General features: G+C 39.3%; 1 protein-coding gene across 1 annotated transcript in view; it reads right to left on the reverse strand.

Annotated features, from left to right (window-relative positions):
* The window catches only part of ltn1 (listerin E3 ubiquitin protein ligase 1), a 121,187-nt gene that overhangs the window by 39,476 nt on the left and 63,798 nt on the right, over positions 1 to 17,913 (reverse strand). Inside the window, exons 15-18 of the mRNA XM_078232462.1 lie at positions 16,548 to 16,698; positions 15,417 to 15,618; positions 6,751 to 6,907; positions 4,474 to 4,581 (exon numbers count right to left, since the gene is read on the reverse strand). Of these exons, the coding sequence (XP_078088588.1) occupies positions 4,474 to 4,581; positions 6,751 to 6,907; positions 15,417 to 15,618; positions 16,548 to 16,698 (618 nt within the window). The remainder of the gene's footprint in view (positions 1 to 4,473; positions 4,582 to 6,750; positions 6,908 to 15,416; positions 15,619 to 16,547; positions 16,699 to 17,913) is intronic.

Below are 17,913 nucleotides of genomic sequence, written 5' to 3' on the forward strand. Positions count from 1 at the left end.
GACTTCTGCCTGCAATGGCACCTCCATCAATGTTACACTTTAATCCAGTTTCCTATGTTAGGATTCATCCTCTATATACATTGGGTTCGTGGCCAGGAAGGAGCCCACACATTTCCTGGTCACAATCTCCTAGCCATGCTGAAGTGGGACTAAAAGTAGCCAAGCAATTAAAGGGGCAGCTGTACCCCAAAGATTGGACCAATTACATCCTCTTAGCTTGGTCCAGATTGGAGGGAGAAAAGGCCAATATTAGGCTTTCTCCCTTAATTTCAAAGTCAAATTATTACTAATGCTTCCTAGGGTCTACAACCACCAACTTCCTCATGATAGTTCCAAGAAGTGGCAATACCTATAGATAAGCAGAAAATTCACTAACGAGAATCTGTGCCTTAGGAGTCAAGAGTCATTACTGTAAAAGAGGTGGTCTTCTGCCAGCTCCCCATGAAACAATCCAATTAGTCCCAAACCCAACCCTGCAACTTTATTTTTCTCAAATTCCATCTAATTTTCTTTTTGAAATCATTCATTAGCCCCACCTCCATCAACCTCATAAGCAGCGAATTCTGGCTCAGAACTCAAACATTTTTTAAAAAACCTAAATCTGTGTTCCTTAGTTTTTGTACCATCAGCTAATGGGAACAGCTATTCTTTGTCTACTTTATTTAATCCTGTCATAATCTTGTATAATCTCGCCTCAACCTCCTTTGCTCCAAGGAGAATAATCCTAGCTTCTCCAATCTAACTATGTGTCTAAAATCCCTCAACTATGTAACCAATCTGTTCAATCTACTCTGCACCCTTTCAAGGACGCTCACACTTTTCTAAAGTGTGGTGACCAGAATTGGATGTAATACTCTACCTGTGGCCTAAATGAATAAAAAGGAATATTTATAATGGTTTAGAACACATTTTTACATTCAATATCTCTATTTATGAAGCCTACTTTTTAAAATAAATTCAAGGGATGTGGGCTTCACTGGCTAGACCAGCATTTATGGATTTTGACCCAGCGACAGTGAAGGGACTCAAGATATTTCCAAGTCAGGATGGTGAGTGGCTTGGAGGGGAAGTCCCATATGTAGTAATTAATCTTTCAGTTAGTCCTGCCAACTTCAAAAGATCAATGCATGTTAACCCCAGCACCCCTCCCCATTTGAATGCACTGTGCAGCCAGTAGCAATTCTGGAAGGAAGTAAAACATAAAATTCTAACAGTTAGATAGGGTAGATTCAGAAAGAATGTTCCCAATGGTGAGGAGTCCAAAACTAGGGGTCATAGTTTGAGGATAAGAGGTAAACTTTTTAGAACTGAGGTGAGAAGAAATTTCTTCACCCAGAGGGTGGTGAATGTGCGGAATTCACCACGACAGAATGTGATTGAGGCCAAAACCTCAAGTCTGATTTCAAGAAGAAATTAGATAAAGCTTTTGGGGCAAAGGGATCAAAGGGATAAGGGGGAAGGGGGAGGGAAAATCAGGAATTTGATGATCAGGCCATGATCAAAATGATGGGTGGAGCAGGCTGGAAGGGCCGAACGGCCTACTCCTGTTCTAGTTTCTATGTAAATACCAATTGAGACAGTGAGAGAACAGCAGGCCTCCACGCTCACATTTTTCTTTGTTCTTTGTTATGATGATAACCGGATCAGACAGGAACAGAGAAGAGAATCCTGGCTCAAGTGTTTAGTGCTCAAACAGAAGCAATTAAAATCAATAGCAATACATTAGTATGACAAAAATAGCACACTGGAAATGGGCTCAAAAGGGCAGAGTTTACCGGAACTAGGTGTTATAATTACAAGAAATGCTGTATGGGCAATATTTTTATTATAGGTAAGGAAATATAATAAATAAAAGCTTTGAGGGTGCCTTTGTTAGAAAATAAAGGCAACTTTAAAAAAAGTAGTTCTGAATCTACAACAAACTTGCCCAGAAATAGAAATTAACTAACTTGGCAAAACGATGTGATAATTGCAATTAGATCCTAATTGGCTGCAGGATATTATAACAATTAGATTTAATGGTCTTAAAGGAACAGGTACTATAAACATCAATATCTGTTTTATACTGTGCAATTTTCAAGTCTTTTTTTCTCGATCTTTTGCCCAAGATCAAGCATGAGATCAGGTGTAATGCCTATTCTTGTCAGCTTGGATCTAGTAGGTCTCTCATTGAGGGACCATGCATTGGATTCAAATTTGAATTTGAATTTGGTTTTGGAGCAAGCAAAGAGATGGATTAAGGACTTGCTCTGTCTATTCTGTGAATTGGCTTCATAACTCTGAGAAAGGAATAAATTTAAAACAGTTCAAGCAACCACCATAGAAAATCCACTTTGTGAAATATACAATTTTGAATGTGTAAGGTTTCTTCCAGGTAAATAAGACAAGACAGTATAAAACAGCTCCATCATCAAGATAACAATGTACTAATTCTGCCATGAACAATAAATGTAAGGACACAGTGCAGGAAATTTCAAATAATAATTGAACTTTAGCTTCTTGGAATGAGTATTGTTGAAAAAACTGACAAGCTGTCAAAGACTTTCAACTTGTACTAATCAGGACAGGTTCGCAAGAATATGAATTCTAAAGTGAACAACAATTTACACTTCATGAGATGAGTGCGCTGATTAGTTGGCAAGCGAACTCTGATTGGCAGAGGTGTTGTCATGGAAATGGCATTAGGGAACAGACAACTGCCAAGCTTTTGTTTAAATTCAAACCACGCAGGTCAACTCTGATTGGTCAAGGCATTGCCATGGGGAATGAATCAGGGAATAGCTATCCCCCAAGTTGGCTTGAGGAGAGACTGGGACTAGATTCATTGGAATTTAGAATAATGAGGGAGGATCTTATAGAAACATAAAATTATGAAGGGGATTAGATAAGATAGAAGCAGGGAGGTTGGTTCCACTGGTGGGTGAAACCATAACTAGGGGGCGGGAGCAGATTTAGGACTGAGCTGAGGAGGAACTTCTTCACCCAAAGGGTTATGAATCTGTGGAATTCCCTGCCCAGTGATGCAGCTGAGGCTACCTTGTTGAATATTTTAAAGGAAAAGATAGATAGATTTTTGAACAGTAAAAGAATTAAGGGTTATGGTGAGTGGGCAGGTAAGTGGAGCTGAGTCTACGAAAAGATTTGCCATGATTTTATTGAATGGCGGAACAGCCTCAAGGGGCCAAATGGCCTATTCCTGCTTCTAGTTCTTATGTTCTAAGTTTTTGTTCAGTTGAAAAAGGTGCACTGCGTGGACATGGAGGGATTTTCTGCAAAACCTGCCGCAGAGATGACCCGCCATTAGCTAGCGTCATGATCTTCTGGTCCTGTCGTCAATGGGGTTTCCTGTTGAATGCACCCCTCGCTGCCAGGAAACACGTGATTCATTGTCAGCAGGACTGGACGATCTCACTGGTGTGAAAGGCTGGACAATTCCATTTGGTATTTCTGTTTGCAAAGGACAGGGCCCTGTGTGTGAATCGATGTAGCTTATAGCACATGTAAATGAGCCACAATAAGGATAATCTTGAATTGTGCTAAGAATAATACTACTAACCAATCAGGATTTTTTTTTAAGAAGTACTGTCCAACTGCGGAATCACATCTAATGTTCTGAATTTTGTAAGCACGGACTGGTTTGGCACAGTCAGTACTTTGCCTGGCACGAACAGCTGAAGGGACATGCTGTTTGATATGATTCACCAGTTGTTGAGGCATACAGCCTACACACCAGCACCGAAATTCATACAGCACATTACTCTTTTGTGTGATAGGCAGAACATCGTATTGGCTTGACGGCAGCATGCTGTTAGTGGAGTATACCATTTGTGTTGCTACTGCATGGCAGCAATGCAAAATTACTAGCCTCAACTGTTGATCAAATGTTTGAGAAAACTCACCCTTGCTAGACTGGGCACTTTTCAGGACAGTAGCCTTAGGCCCATTCAAACGTCTGTGCGACATAAAGCAAGAAATGATCGCGGTAGCATATCCTGCAGGATAGCTTTGGTGTGCCCTATTCAGCATCAAGTTTGCACAGTGAAACGATGGCTCAAAATTGCTGGTAAGACCAATCTTTTAGCACATGGAACTGTAGGAATCCTAACATGTATATTGACCAGTGAAGGAAGGCTTGAGGTAGACAGCAGTAGAGAACCCATTGACAGATTTCTCAACCAGCATGTCGAAGAAAGGGGTTAATTTGACTGCTCCATTGCAAAGGTGAATTTGAGTACAGGATGAAGCCCATTAAGATGCTTTAAGAAATTCTTACATGCAGCTGCAGATTCAAATATAGAAAATGTATCATCTATTATCAGGAGGTTAGGTCTCATTCCAAAGCTGGGTTTCTCGTGGAAAACGACAAATCTGTTGACTGCAAGATGAAAAACTCTTTTTTACCTCTTTTTTTCAACAATACACAAGTCCTGTCTGTGCCCAAAAGGCTATTTCGTGACACGGTCAAATCCTTACCTCTCCACTGTAGTGTACAGTCGTTTTAGGTTGCAACCACCATCCACTTTTGTTTGGGTGAGAAACTGAGATGCAGTTAAAGCCCAGAGTAATCCATTCTGTAATGATCTATTTGAAAGAAGAAAAAAAGTCCTTAGAGATTTTTGTTCAGTCAGGCTTCCAAGGAATTTGGAGGAAAGGCAGATAAATTGAGGTAACTGAATGGTGGAACAGGCTCGAAGGGCTGAATGGCCTCCTCCTGTTCCCTCTTCTTTACAAAAAGGATTAAGAGAATTTCCCTCCAATAATTTAATTTTCATCCACTGTTCAAATATATTTGCCTGACATGAAGTAATTTATCAGCAAATGGGGTTTACTAAGATTTGATGCTGATTCCACGGATTTCATACAGGATCATCTAAAGTGTAGTTACTTGTCTTTATAAGGTCAATGCTCATTGTTGCTTCTATTGGGAGTTAAGTGTTACATTTTCTCCTTTCTACCCGAGATTCATTTTTGAAAATCTCATTAATATTGAAACTTCTTTTTTACTGTCAACAAAAATATTCAACAGTAGCCTTCAATAGAAATTAAATAAATCCCTGAAAGAAAAAATAATTTCAAGGATATGGGAAAAGAGCGGGGTTATGAGACTAACTGAATTGTTTTTCCAAAGAGCCACGCAGACTAGATGGGGCAAATAGCTCCAAACTGCACTGTACCATTATGTGATTCTTCTCAAGATGTTATCTCTATAAAAGTAGGAATTAACCTAATCCTATACGCTGCATCCTATATGAGTGACCAAATTATAGTCAGCACCACCACTGAAGCTTATTAAGAATATAGCCCAGTTCAATGTTTTGATTAATCTATTACAAAAATAGAATTTGAGAATGGGGAGAGGAAAGAGATGTTTCATACTAAATTTCCAGTTCCCTTAAATTCCTGTTTCCGCTTTCTCAAGGTATTGTGTAAGCAGCAATAATGTACTCAATAGATCTTTGAGGTCAATCAGACATTGCAATGTAGGATATGTGCAAATCTTGTGTCTGAAAGAAAATGTTCAGAATCATTTGCATTGGTACATGCTGATCAGGATCCAAGATTGTCATTATTTACCCCTTACTGAAGCATTGCAAAACAAAAAAGTTGTTTATTGCATAGTTACGGCTCAACTTGCACTAAAGTATTGACGTACTATACTTATTTTTAAACAATGATATACAAAATTTACAGCAGAAGTCAAGGTTAGTTTTATCTTCCAGCCACTCAATCTCTATGCCTAAGAAGGATCATCATGTAGCAGTCAACATCACATAAGCAGCAACATCATGGGATCACCATCACTTTCAAGTTCCTAAGTAAATCACACTTCATCTGATGTTGACACAGAACTGGAGTATCTTTATTGACGATGGATCAAATTCCTGGAATTCCCTAACTCGTACCATTGTTGCTGCACTTCACCACAAGGGCAGCAACAGTTCAGGGAGAAGGTTCACCATCACCTTCTCAGGGTGTCTCAGGATGGGTGATGTTGCCATCGTTAAACACAGGCAAAACAAGGGGAAAAAAAGTTCCACAAGAATCATATATTACAAAGGGGCACAGGCGTTAAAATTCCAATGAATTCACAGCCGCCCAAGTTGAGGAATACTGACAAATTGAGGTACAGGGTCATAAATATTGATAGAGTGAGTGCTCCATCACTGTAAGAGGATAGCATCGATCTCAAACGAGGTCCAAAATGTCAAGAGTGGTTCCATGGTACTCTGGTATGGCACCACTTCAGAAACCAGCCATAAAAATACTGTGGCTATAACAGCAGGTCAGAGGCTGGGAACTAAGTAGTGGGTACTCACTCTCGACTCCCCAAAGTCTATCCACTATCTACAATGCACAAGTCAGGAGTGTGTTGGATTACTCTCCCCTTTCCTAGATTAGTGCAGCTCCAACAACACTTGAAGCTTGACACCATCCAGGACAAAGTAGTCCACTTGATCGGGACCATCCATAAACATCCATTCCCTCCATGAAGAACATATATCGCTCTTCCTTCACCGTCAATAAACATGAAACTCTCTCCCTAATGGCATTGTGGGTGTACCTGCACCATGTGGACTGCAGCAGCTCAAGAAGGCAGCTCACCACCACCTTCTCAAGGTCAATTAGGATGGGCAATTAATGCTGGCTGATGCCAGCATCCCATGAATTAATTTAAAAAAATGTCATAATACAATGCAATAAGAGTTTACTGAGTTAATAAATGCTCAATCACAAAATAAGTTTGATTACCTGCTGAAAAGAGTTTCACACAGTGTGCTGCAGGCTTTCCTCAGTCTTTCATGTGTAATATCAAATTGAAGAAGCAGCTCATGGTACTTCGAAATAGTAGGACAAAAATCTTTCATTTCTTCACACCATTGCAAAGAGTACAACATCTCTGCAGCAACTAGTAAAAACAAAAACAAAATGTAAGGGTATCCTGAATATCTCCTGAAATGAAACAGAACACTCAGATGTCTCAAGTCTTTTCATTATGTTGCCACGTGTTTAATTATAAACCAAGTCAGATTTGTTTCACAAATCTAAAAAAGTGTAAAGCTAATCGGTCTATTTAATTTGTGCCCTCTAACATGAAATACATATAAATAGTGAATGGAAATTAATATTAACATATTTTTCTCCACCCCACCTCATAGGGATGCATCAGTCACTAATGTGAAGGGTGATGATAGGAGACTGATCACTGAAGCATTGGATGAGGCCAGTGGACTATGAAGGCCTCATGAAGAGTCTTACATCGGTACTTTGAAAATAAATGTAGCCAGGAAAGAAGGTCATTTAGGTTGTGTGTGCTAGATGTTGGACACAGTTGTGTGGTAGGGAAAGTAGTTGGTTGATGGCCTGCAAAATCCCACAGAAAGCATTATTAATCCTTAACATCCATTGTGATGACCATTGGGAAATCAAGAGAACAGGCTCAACACCTGAGGCAAGATACACAAGAGACAACATTACGACACTGCTTTAACAAACCTGGCACTTACTTAGTTTTCACTATAAAAACACCATTATAGAATTGAATGTGTGCTCCTAGCATTAAAATGGTTCTAATATTATTTTCATGATTCTCTTATTTACAGAATAAACATTAGCCTTATGGAAGCAGACAGAAAACAATGACAAAACAAATGAAACGCGACAGAGAGTACTTTAACAGAAGAGTTACACAATAGAATGATGTAATGCAGTATTAAAGGGACATATCTAAGAAAGTTACCATAGAATCTGCTAACTTGATCCTTATATGTTATGTTTTCTGCTTCACATAAGTTAGAAATAATCACACTTTAGATTTAAAATGCCGGAGCTTCAAGTGTATTTCTTTCAGTTTTCTCTTCTGATAGACTGATATGTTGTTACTCAGCATTTGACTGCAGTGCATCAGGAACACCCCGGGATATATACTCATATTACAATTAGCTCCTATCTCTGTACGAAATAACATAACAATGTTGAAGCAAAGAAATGAATTCTATGGGAAACAACTAGAAAGTACAATTCACGAGACAAAAAAACACTTTAACACAAGAACACCATTCAGTACAATCACTGCTGATCTTGGGCTTCAACTCCATTTTGTTGCCACTCCACAGATCCCTTAATTCACCCAGAGACCAAAATTCTGTCAATCCCTACCTTGAATGTATTCAACTATGAAATATCCATAGAATAGATTGAGAATTCCAGAAAATTACAACACTTTGCAAGAAGTAATTTCTCCTCATCTTAGTCCTAAATGATCGACCCCTTATCCCAAGACTCTGTCCCTGTGTTTTAGATTCCTTGGCCAGGAGAAAAAAAACTCTTAACATCTACTCCATCAAGCCCCTTCAGAATTTTGAGGGCTTCAATGAGATTGCCTTTGATTCTTCTAAATAGCAGAGAGTATAAGCCCAATTTATAGCCTATCATCATGGGTAACCTCCTCATTAAGAATTCTCACAACACCAGGTTAAAGTCCAACAGGTTTATTTGGTAGCACAAGCTTTTGGAGCGTCGCTCCTTCTTCAGCTGAGTGGGAGCTGAAGAAGGAGCGATACTCTGAAAGCTTGTGCTAGCAAATAACCTGTTGGACTTTAACCGGTGTTGTGAGACTTCTTACTGTGCTTACCCCAGTTCAACAGCAGCATCTCCACATCATAACCTCCTCATCCCAGGGACCAATTTAGTGAACCTTTGCTGATAATCTTAAAACATTGGAAAACCTTTTTCAAAACAATTAATTAACTGAAATAATTTGCATTTGCAAAAAATTAATTAAGACCTTAGTAAACTGATTAGCAATTTTACTGATATATCATGAGCTACATTGCTACAGGTTGGATGATTCACTTCTTCCAACATGGCAGTATCCTGTGGTTATGTCACCATGTCAACTATTGTGAAAAGGTCCCATATGGTGTAAAACAGTTATTTGATTAACATTAGCCATCACTGAGAACCAAAACTGTGCTGGTAACTTTGGCCACTTGACACATCTGCTGAGAAGCAATAGAGAAAAAAAGACAAAGTTTACTGGATTTTCAATAATCCATAAGGTTAGAAACTCAGTCTAGGCTGCATTACTGGATGTAGTCTGGGCTCTTCTGATATGAACATTTTTATATACGTTTATACCTTGTGCACAAACACAAAGCCATAATTTTAAGACATAATTGATCATGTAGCTGGAATGCTGCAATCAGTCTCAATATCACCGAGTTAAGGAGGTGCAAAAACTGCACCTTGTCCTTGCTTCTGCAATTGCCACTCAATGAATGAGGCCAAGCTGTGTTCAGTTGTAATTATAGGAGAGCCTGCTAGCAATTAAAGTTGTGGTTCACACATGAACAATAACCATGTGATCGATATAGCAGAGGATGATCAGATTTGTGAAAACCCAGCAAGGAATTAAGATAACATAAATTTCATCTGAGCAGGAAGATCAGTCTCCAGCTGTGAGAAACTAGTAGAATGCCAAAGGGAGTGTGATTAGCATCAAAAGGAGCAATTAGGACACAAGTATTTACATGTTAATTTATTTTACTGTATTTTGATTTAATTTATGGCATAAACTCAGCTTTCCATACTAGGAGTTGTTTTAAAATGGTTTATTTGGGTATTTATCTGTATCTTGAATAGGAAATAGGTTAATGAATTAGTTAAAAAGGATGTGTCATTAACTGTCATTGACTTCACCTCCTTTTGGAGATTGTCCCTCCACAACGTCCAATACCCAACCCCAAACAACCCACTTCTACCTTCTTCCCAAAACAGGACTGCCCTGGTAGACCAATCATTTCAACCTGTTCCTGCCCACTGAACTGATTCTTCCCATCTCGACACTTTCCCCTGCTCTTGCCCAGTCTCTTCACACTTTGATCTGGAAGCAATACCATAAAGAAAATTTGTAATTTATTTAGTGTCTGTAGAATGTAATTGTTTTTAAGAATGTCTGAAAAAGACTTTTACGAGTTTGAAACAATTGTAAATCAATCAATTGTAATTTTCTTGAATAATCATTAAAAACACTGGTCCAGGCGACCTGGTGATTTTTGGCCTGGAAGCAGTACCAACAGAGAGGGAGTTAAGACAGAAACTGTGTGACTAGACACAAAGGAAAGCTGCAGTAAAAAGAAAATGGAGAAGGCACAGTAAGAATTTGTGCATATGTGATACAGTTAAACAGGATAAAAAGCTGGAGACAGGGTTAGAGCAGGGATTGTGAATTGGACAATTTTAACTGCTGTTTCTTCAGTTTTGCCAGAGTCAATGAGTTTAATGAGAGTTATTAAAGGGGTCGGATAAAGGAATCTCTGGGGGAAATCTGTGCTCACAAGACTGTCATGAGTCTAGCTAAGGAGCTTTTACAGGAAATCATAGAAATCATAGAAACCCTACAGTGCAGAAGGAGGCCATTCGGCCCATGGAGTCTGCACCGACCACAATCCCACCCAGGCCCTACCCCCACATATTTTACCCGCTAATCCCTCTAACCTACACATCCCAGGACTCTAAGGGGCAATTTTTTAACCTGGCCAATCAACCTAACCCGCACATCTTTGGACTTTGAGTGTGCCACTCAGGTGACAATCATCTCCAGGGACCTTGGATGGAGTAGGGCTGCCAAGTGAATCCAATTTAAGGGCCAAATCAATTGAGTGGGAAAGTGAGAAAGCCAACCCGAGGCCAAGTTGGAAAGACTCAGATAGCAAATGGTGTCACATTGGTGCGAGGAGAGATGCAAATGCTTGTAATTTCATGAGATGGTCTTTGTTATATTTGCTATCCCATGTGCAAATTATAGTTTTTCCCAACCACAATTTATCAGTTAATTTATGTTGATTTAGATTCATGTTAAAGCTACAAAAAGTGAAATCGTGTCAGCGATTTCTATATTTGAGGGTTGTTTGGTTTATAGTTCTCCCATGGGACCATAAGAACACCTGTGACTTTTTGGTGTCCTCAGTCACCTCATCAATTTCCAGCTTTCTGGTCCTAACCTTTTCCTTTTCAACAGGTCTAATCTCCCTATACCTCCATCCTCCACAAGGATGGTCTGAGGGTTCCCTGATTCTTTCTTGACTGGAGGCACATCACCACCACCATGCTCCTCCATCCACCATCGGCTTTCTCCATCTGACTGAATTTGTTCTCACCTTGAACAACATTTCCTTTAAGTATATTCATTTCCTCCAAATAAAAAAATATTGTTATGGCAACCCATATTAGTCTGAGCTGCACCTGCCTTTTATTGTGGGCTCTTTTTCTAGCACTTTGATATACACCACTTTTTCCATACATTAATGAATTGGTGCTCTTTTCTGTTCTTAGTTGAAGTGGAAAATTTCATCAACTTTGCTTCCAATTTCCACCCATCTCTCATCTTCACACTGTACATCTTTGACTCTTCCCGTCCTCCCCCTCCCTTGAATTCTCAAACTCCATTTCTGGGGATAGGTTATCAATCAAAATTCACCACAAGACCACAGCTACCTGAACTACACTTTCCCACAACAAGCTTCTTGTAAGGATTCCATTCCATTCTTCAAGCTTCTCCGTTTCTATGCATTTCTTCTGATGATGCAACTTTCGACATCAGTCCATCCACCATGGCTTACAGGGTCCTCAAGCACGACAATGACTCTCACCCCTTCTCCTCCCTCCCAGAAATGACGTGGTTCCGTGTCCTCACATTCCACCTTAGGAGCCTCAGTTTTCAACAGATCACTTTTCACCATTTTTGGCACTCCATGATGCCACCACCAAATCTATCTTCCCCTCTCCTTTCAGCATTCTGGAGGGATCATTCCTTCTGATCCACTCCTCAATCACTCCCAATATCACTTCCCCTCCCCACAACACCTTTCAATGACTGCCCTTTTCCCTCCTTCCTTCTTACTGCCCAAGTCCCCTAGCAGTTCTTTCAAATCTAATCAATTTATATGAACACGTTTTTTTCCATTTTAATAGAGTGGCATTCATGACTCATGTTGCAACCTCCTCTACAATAGGGAAACCAAACACAGATTGGTGACTCCTTTGCAGAACACTGCTGATCAGTACACAAGTGTGACCCCAAGCTTCTGACTGCCTGCAATTTTAATTTTCCACCTTTTTCCTCATTCTGACATCTGCCCTTGGTCTCTTGAGGTGTTCCAATGAAGTACAGCTTAAAATTTGAGGAACAGTACTTCATGTTATGATTAGGCACTTAAAAGCCTTCCACACAACACGGAGTTCAACAATTTCGGGTTGCAGCCTTTGTCCATTTTGTGCGCTTTTTTGCAGGTTTTCATTTTATTGTCTTACTTTCCTTTTTTTCCTTTTACATTAGGACAGACATTCGTTAATTTGCCATTCACACCTCCTATAGACTTTCATTTCCTTAGACTTTGTACGTCATCTCTTTTGCCATTTAATCTCTCCTGCTTTCCACCCTATCGCAGACCTCCCTTTTGTCTTTTATCCCATCTTCCATCCTTTCACATACTAGGTCATTAATATAGATCAAGAAAAGCAGTGGTCCCAATACCAACCCCTGGGGAACCCCACTATGTAACATCCTCCAGTCCAAAGAACAACCTTTCACCATGACTCTGTTTCCATTCACTTAGCCAACCTCATACCACATTGCCACTGTCCCTTTTATTTCATGGTCTGTTATGTGGCACTTTATAAAACATCCTTTGGAAGTCCATGTACCACATTAACCATATTGTCTCATCAAAAAACTTAATCAAATTAGTGAAACGTGATTTGCCCTCAACAAATCCTTGCCGGCTTTTCTTAATTAACCCACATTTGTTCAAGTGCCTGTTAATTTTGTCTCAAATCATTGTTTCTAAAGTTTGCCCACCTCAGAGATTAAACTGACTGGCCTGTAGTTGCTGGGCTGATCATTATACCCTTTCTTGAACATGGGTGCAATATTTGCAATTCTTTCGTCCTCCCATACCACCTTTGTTTTGGGAAGCTATTATATTTGGACATAATGGCAGCTGCCAGTGTGAGTTTCCAAAGTCCCAGGAAAGTGTTCAGATGTCAGGTTGTAAAGAGTTGGAATTAAATGGGAAGTTTAAAGCACAAGAGGAAAGAGAGTTGGGCTCTCAAGCAGAATTTATCAGTATTTCTACCTGGATACAGAACCGAATCAATCAAATTGCCATGGTGATGGCTTTGAGGTGGAAAGGGTACAGGCATTGTGTATCGTGCATTTCCTAAACTCTCACTGATTATCACAGAGTGGTTAGTCTTCGAGTCAGGCAGAGAGAGAGAAAGGGAGAGATAGAGAGAGAGAGAGAGCGAAGCTGAAAGACTTTATGGCTCACTGTGATAGATTGCGGATGGAAACCACACTAGGATTGAAAAGACCAAATTTGTGAATGAAAAGTTCATTTAGTTTGTGTTCGAGGGAGGATCTCCAATAATACTCTCATCATAAAGGGCTTTTCTGTAGTTAAAAGTTACCAGACTGAGAAAGGAAATGAAGCAAAATCTCCAAAGCCAAGAGTTATTTTGGACAGAATCTTAAAGAATTAAATGTCTACTAAAAGGGCAGTGTAATGTATCCTGCAAAATGCTTTTTTGCTACAAGTAAAAAGGGAAAAATTCTGTTCTGTAGTTTGAAGTAGAATTTGCCAGATAGGCTTCAGTCAGTCAAACATTTCTTTTTTTTGTTACATTGAATGTCTTAAAATATGACATTTGTGTCATTCTTTCACCTATTAACTGGCCTCAATTTCTCTTTTTTTAAACAAAGGTTATCAGTCTCTCTGGGGATCTGCATTTTCCATCCTTACATCCCTCAATATCCTCGATGTCTCTGCTCTGGTCCTGGTGACCTATTAACTTTAACTACAGCTATTTTTTCCAATACTCACCAGCTTTTAGCGCATCCAATGTCTCAACTACCTCCTCTTTTGCTGTCACTTTATTGGCAGCACCTTCTTCCTTGGTAAAGGCAGATGCAAAGCTCTCATTTAGTATCTCAGCCATGCCAGCTGCATCCCATGCTATATTCTCCTTTTCAGTCCTTAATCGACCCTACTCTTCTTTCTACCAGTCTTTTGTTTCATCGCTTTTCGTTGATTGGTGATGTGGGAGTTCAGGTTAATACTATTTATACTTTGAAGTTAGAGTTAAAGGGTAGGTGCAGTACACAGGATCTTCAGTCTATAGGATAGTACAATTCCATTAATCGCTGAAAATATAATTGCTGAAGCACAGGATACAGCATAAAAGAGGGTGAGGTGTTTATGAATCTTGGCTTGCCAATCTGTGGCCACTATTAAAAAACTTGCATTTATATTGCACCTTTAACTAGCTTGGTCAAAGAGATCGGTGTCAGATATGTCATGATATGGGGATAATTTAGGAGAGAACTTAGCAACCATCTACAATGGCAGGAGAGGGAGTTAGGACTCTCAGGTATGTCAAAACCCATGTAACTGGACTGCCCAACAGGTACATAGCATTGGATACATCATCGCGCTGGATAGATTGAGAGGTAAAGAGTCAAGAGAGGAAATAGTGGAGACTCTGGCCACTATTTTTAAATTCTCTTTACTGTGCCACAGAACTGAAGAGTAGCCATCTCTGTTCACAAAGGGAGGATGATAGACCGAGTAATTATATTCTAAATGTTAACAGTAGGAAAACCCACAAATTTCATAATTTGAGCTACTTTGGTCAACATTTAGAAACACGAGGATTAACCAAGGAGAGTCATCATTTTAAGGGAAAACGGATGATGGGGTGAATAGTTATTTTTCAAAAATTCTATTTAAAGTGGTGATAAGTGGCTTCCCACAGCAGTACCCAAGATGAGAACTCCTAATTCTGTCCATTTTAGGGAGACAGATTTTATGGATGTAAAGGCGGTCTGAATATTAAGTGGACTTGTGTAGTTTAAGAACAAAAGGAATTTCATTATTGGAATTGCCTTCAAGTTCTTGTCCCAAATCTGATTCTATCCGCAAATCAAGATGCCTCAGACAGTGTGAACAGCAGTGATAATGGGCAGATTAATCGATTAGAATAAATAAATATGCAATTTAAACACAGAAAAAATAGCTATTCTATAGGGATTGTTCACTGTTAAAGCATACACATTTTCATTTTAGTTACCTTTCAAACTAAAATTCTTCCTATAAAAAAGATTTATATATTTATAACATGTATGGTTCTAGCACCATATTGACCACTGCACTGTTAGTGTTTAACCACAGAAATATCATTCCACAAGCTCCTTGCTTATTGAATTATAAATATTAAATCATTTTCTTAGCTGTGTGGGTCATAAACTATTCCACACGCATCAGTGATTTTTATTTAACAGATATTTATATCTGTAGTTAATTATCTAACAACATGACTAACACCAGTGATTTAGTTTTACTCCCAAGCAAACTTACTTTGTGATGTAGAGATGACTGAATGAATTTCTTCCTGTTCATTAAAGATATCGGCTTCTAGTATCTGTAATAGCACTTGGTTTAATAATGCCGTGGTACACAAATGATTTGGTATCTTGTCAGAAGAGTAAATATCAGTGCCAGCACACAAAGCATCTCTGTTCAGACTCAGCTGCTCCATCAGCAACACTTTACTCAGCCACTGTGAAAAAATCACATGTTAAATTTTGCAAGTTATGTATCATTAAACTTTTAGATGGCATCAAGAAATCCATTTTATTTTTAATTATAAACATTAAAATTACCAGTCATGTTAGGTCACCAAGTGATATTTAATCATTGAATACAGTGGCTGAAGTTACAATTCAATGAATGAAATTTCAAACGATATCGTATCATTGCATTAAAGGATTGCCCAGAAGAAATTCAGAAGCTTACAAATTTACAAGAGTTAAATTATAATTACCAGAAACTTAAACAACCACATAAATACTGTGGCTAAAGAACAGGTCAGAGACTGGGAATTCTGTGGCCAATAACTCATCTCCTGATTCCCAAAGCCTGTCCACCTTCTGCAAGGCACAAATCAGGTGTGTGATGGAATACACCCCACTTGCCTGGATGAGCGGAGCATCAAGACCACTAAAGAAGTCTAATACCATCTCGGATGAAGCAGCCTGCTTTATTGACACCCAATCCACCACCTTAAACATTGGCTCCCTCCACCACTGACGCACAGGGGCAGCAATGTGCACCATGCACAAGATGTACTGCAGCAACACAGTTTCTTTCAACAACACCATCCAAACCCAGATTTCTACCACCAAGAAGCACAAGCATGGGAACACCAGCATCTGCAGTTCCCCTCCAAGCTACACACCATCCTGACTTGGAACTAAATTGTCATTTCTTCACTGGGTCAAAATCCTGGAAGTTCCTTAATAGCACTCTGGATGTATCAATTACACCGGGTGAACTGCAGCAGGTTAAGAAGGTGGCTTGCCTCCATCTTCTCAAGGGCAATCAGGGATGGGGAACAAATATTGGTCTTGCCAGTGACACTCACTTTTCATGAATTAATCAAAAAATAAATGGGTGCAAGTTTACGTTAGGCTGGACATTGTATTTTACCTGTGGAGTAAGTTTCTGCCTCATATTTTCCCATTCAGAGTTGTTTGGAGCCATCCATTCAACTAATGTTATGAGATGACCAAGAGGTTGAGGTTGAGTAGCTTTCAGCTTATCAAGCAACGTGCATGTGCAGGAAAGAAGCACGTGAAGGCTTTACAGGAGAAAAAAAATGAATGAACATCAACCACAAATAATTCTCAAGGAATTAGATAATTATCAATAAAGCAAGTTTTAACACAAACATGATTTTAGATTACTTCCAGAACGAACAAAACAATACGGGCCATTTTTTATTTCAGGTGACTTTCAGCTTCCTATGAGGTCACTTCTCATTCTTCTGTATTCCAATGAATAGAGTCTCAACCTGTCCAACCTTTGCTCTCAAGACCATCCCTCCATACCGGGATCATCTGAGTGAACCTGTTCTCAACTGCCTCCAATGAAATGATTTCTTTCCTTAACTAAAGGGACCAAAACTGCTCGAAGTACTCCAGATGTGGTCTTACCATACCTTGTACAGTTGCAACAAGACTTCCCTACTCTTATACTCCAATCCCTTTGAAATAAAGGTCAACATTCCATTAGCCATCTTGATAAACTGCTGAACCTGTGAGCTAGCTTGTGTTTTGTGCACAAGTCCCCCCCCAAATCCCTTTGTGTTGCAGCTTTCTGCAATTTTTCTCCGTTTAAATAATGCTCTGTTCTTTTATTCTCCCTTCCAAAATGAACTTCACATTTTCCCACATTATTCTCCATCATCAACTTTTTGCCCACCTACTTAACCTATCAATATCTCTTTGTAAACTGTTCGTATCCCTCTTGCAACTTGGCTTTCCACCTATTTTTGTGTCATCTGCAAATTTGGCCACAGTACATTCACTTCCTTCTTCCTTCCAAATCATTAATATACATTGTAAATAGTTGCGGTCCCAGCACTAATCCCTGTGAAACTCCATTGGTTACAGGTCACCAACCTGAAAAAGAACCCCTTATCCCCACTCGCTGTTTCCTGCCCATTAGCCAATTCTTCACCTATGCCAATATACTACCTCCAACACCATGGGCATTTATGATTTAACCTTTTGTGAGGTGCTCGTCAAATGCCTTCTTGAAGTCCAAACACAACATATCCACTGGTTTCCCTCTAAATATTCTGGTTGAGACTTCCTCGAAAAACCCAAATAAATTAGTCAGACACAATTTCCTTTTCATGAAGCCATGCTGATTCTGCTTGATTAGATTGTGATTTTCCAAATGTGCTGCCAATACTTCCTTAATAATTGATTCCAACATTTTTCCAACAATAGATGTTAGGTAATCGGCCTATAGTTACCTGCTTTTTGCCTCCTTCCCTTTTTGAATAGGT

The sequence above is a fragment of the Mustelus asterias genome, chromosome 17 (assembly GCF_964213995.1).
Source record: "Mustelus asterias chromosome 17, sMusAst1.hap1.1, whole genome shotgun sequence".
Lineage (NCBI taxonomy): Eukaryota > Metazoa > Chordata > Chondrichthyes > Carcharhiniformes > Triakidae > Mustelus > Mustelus asterias.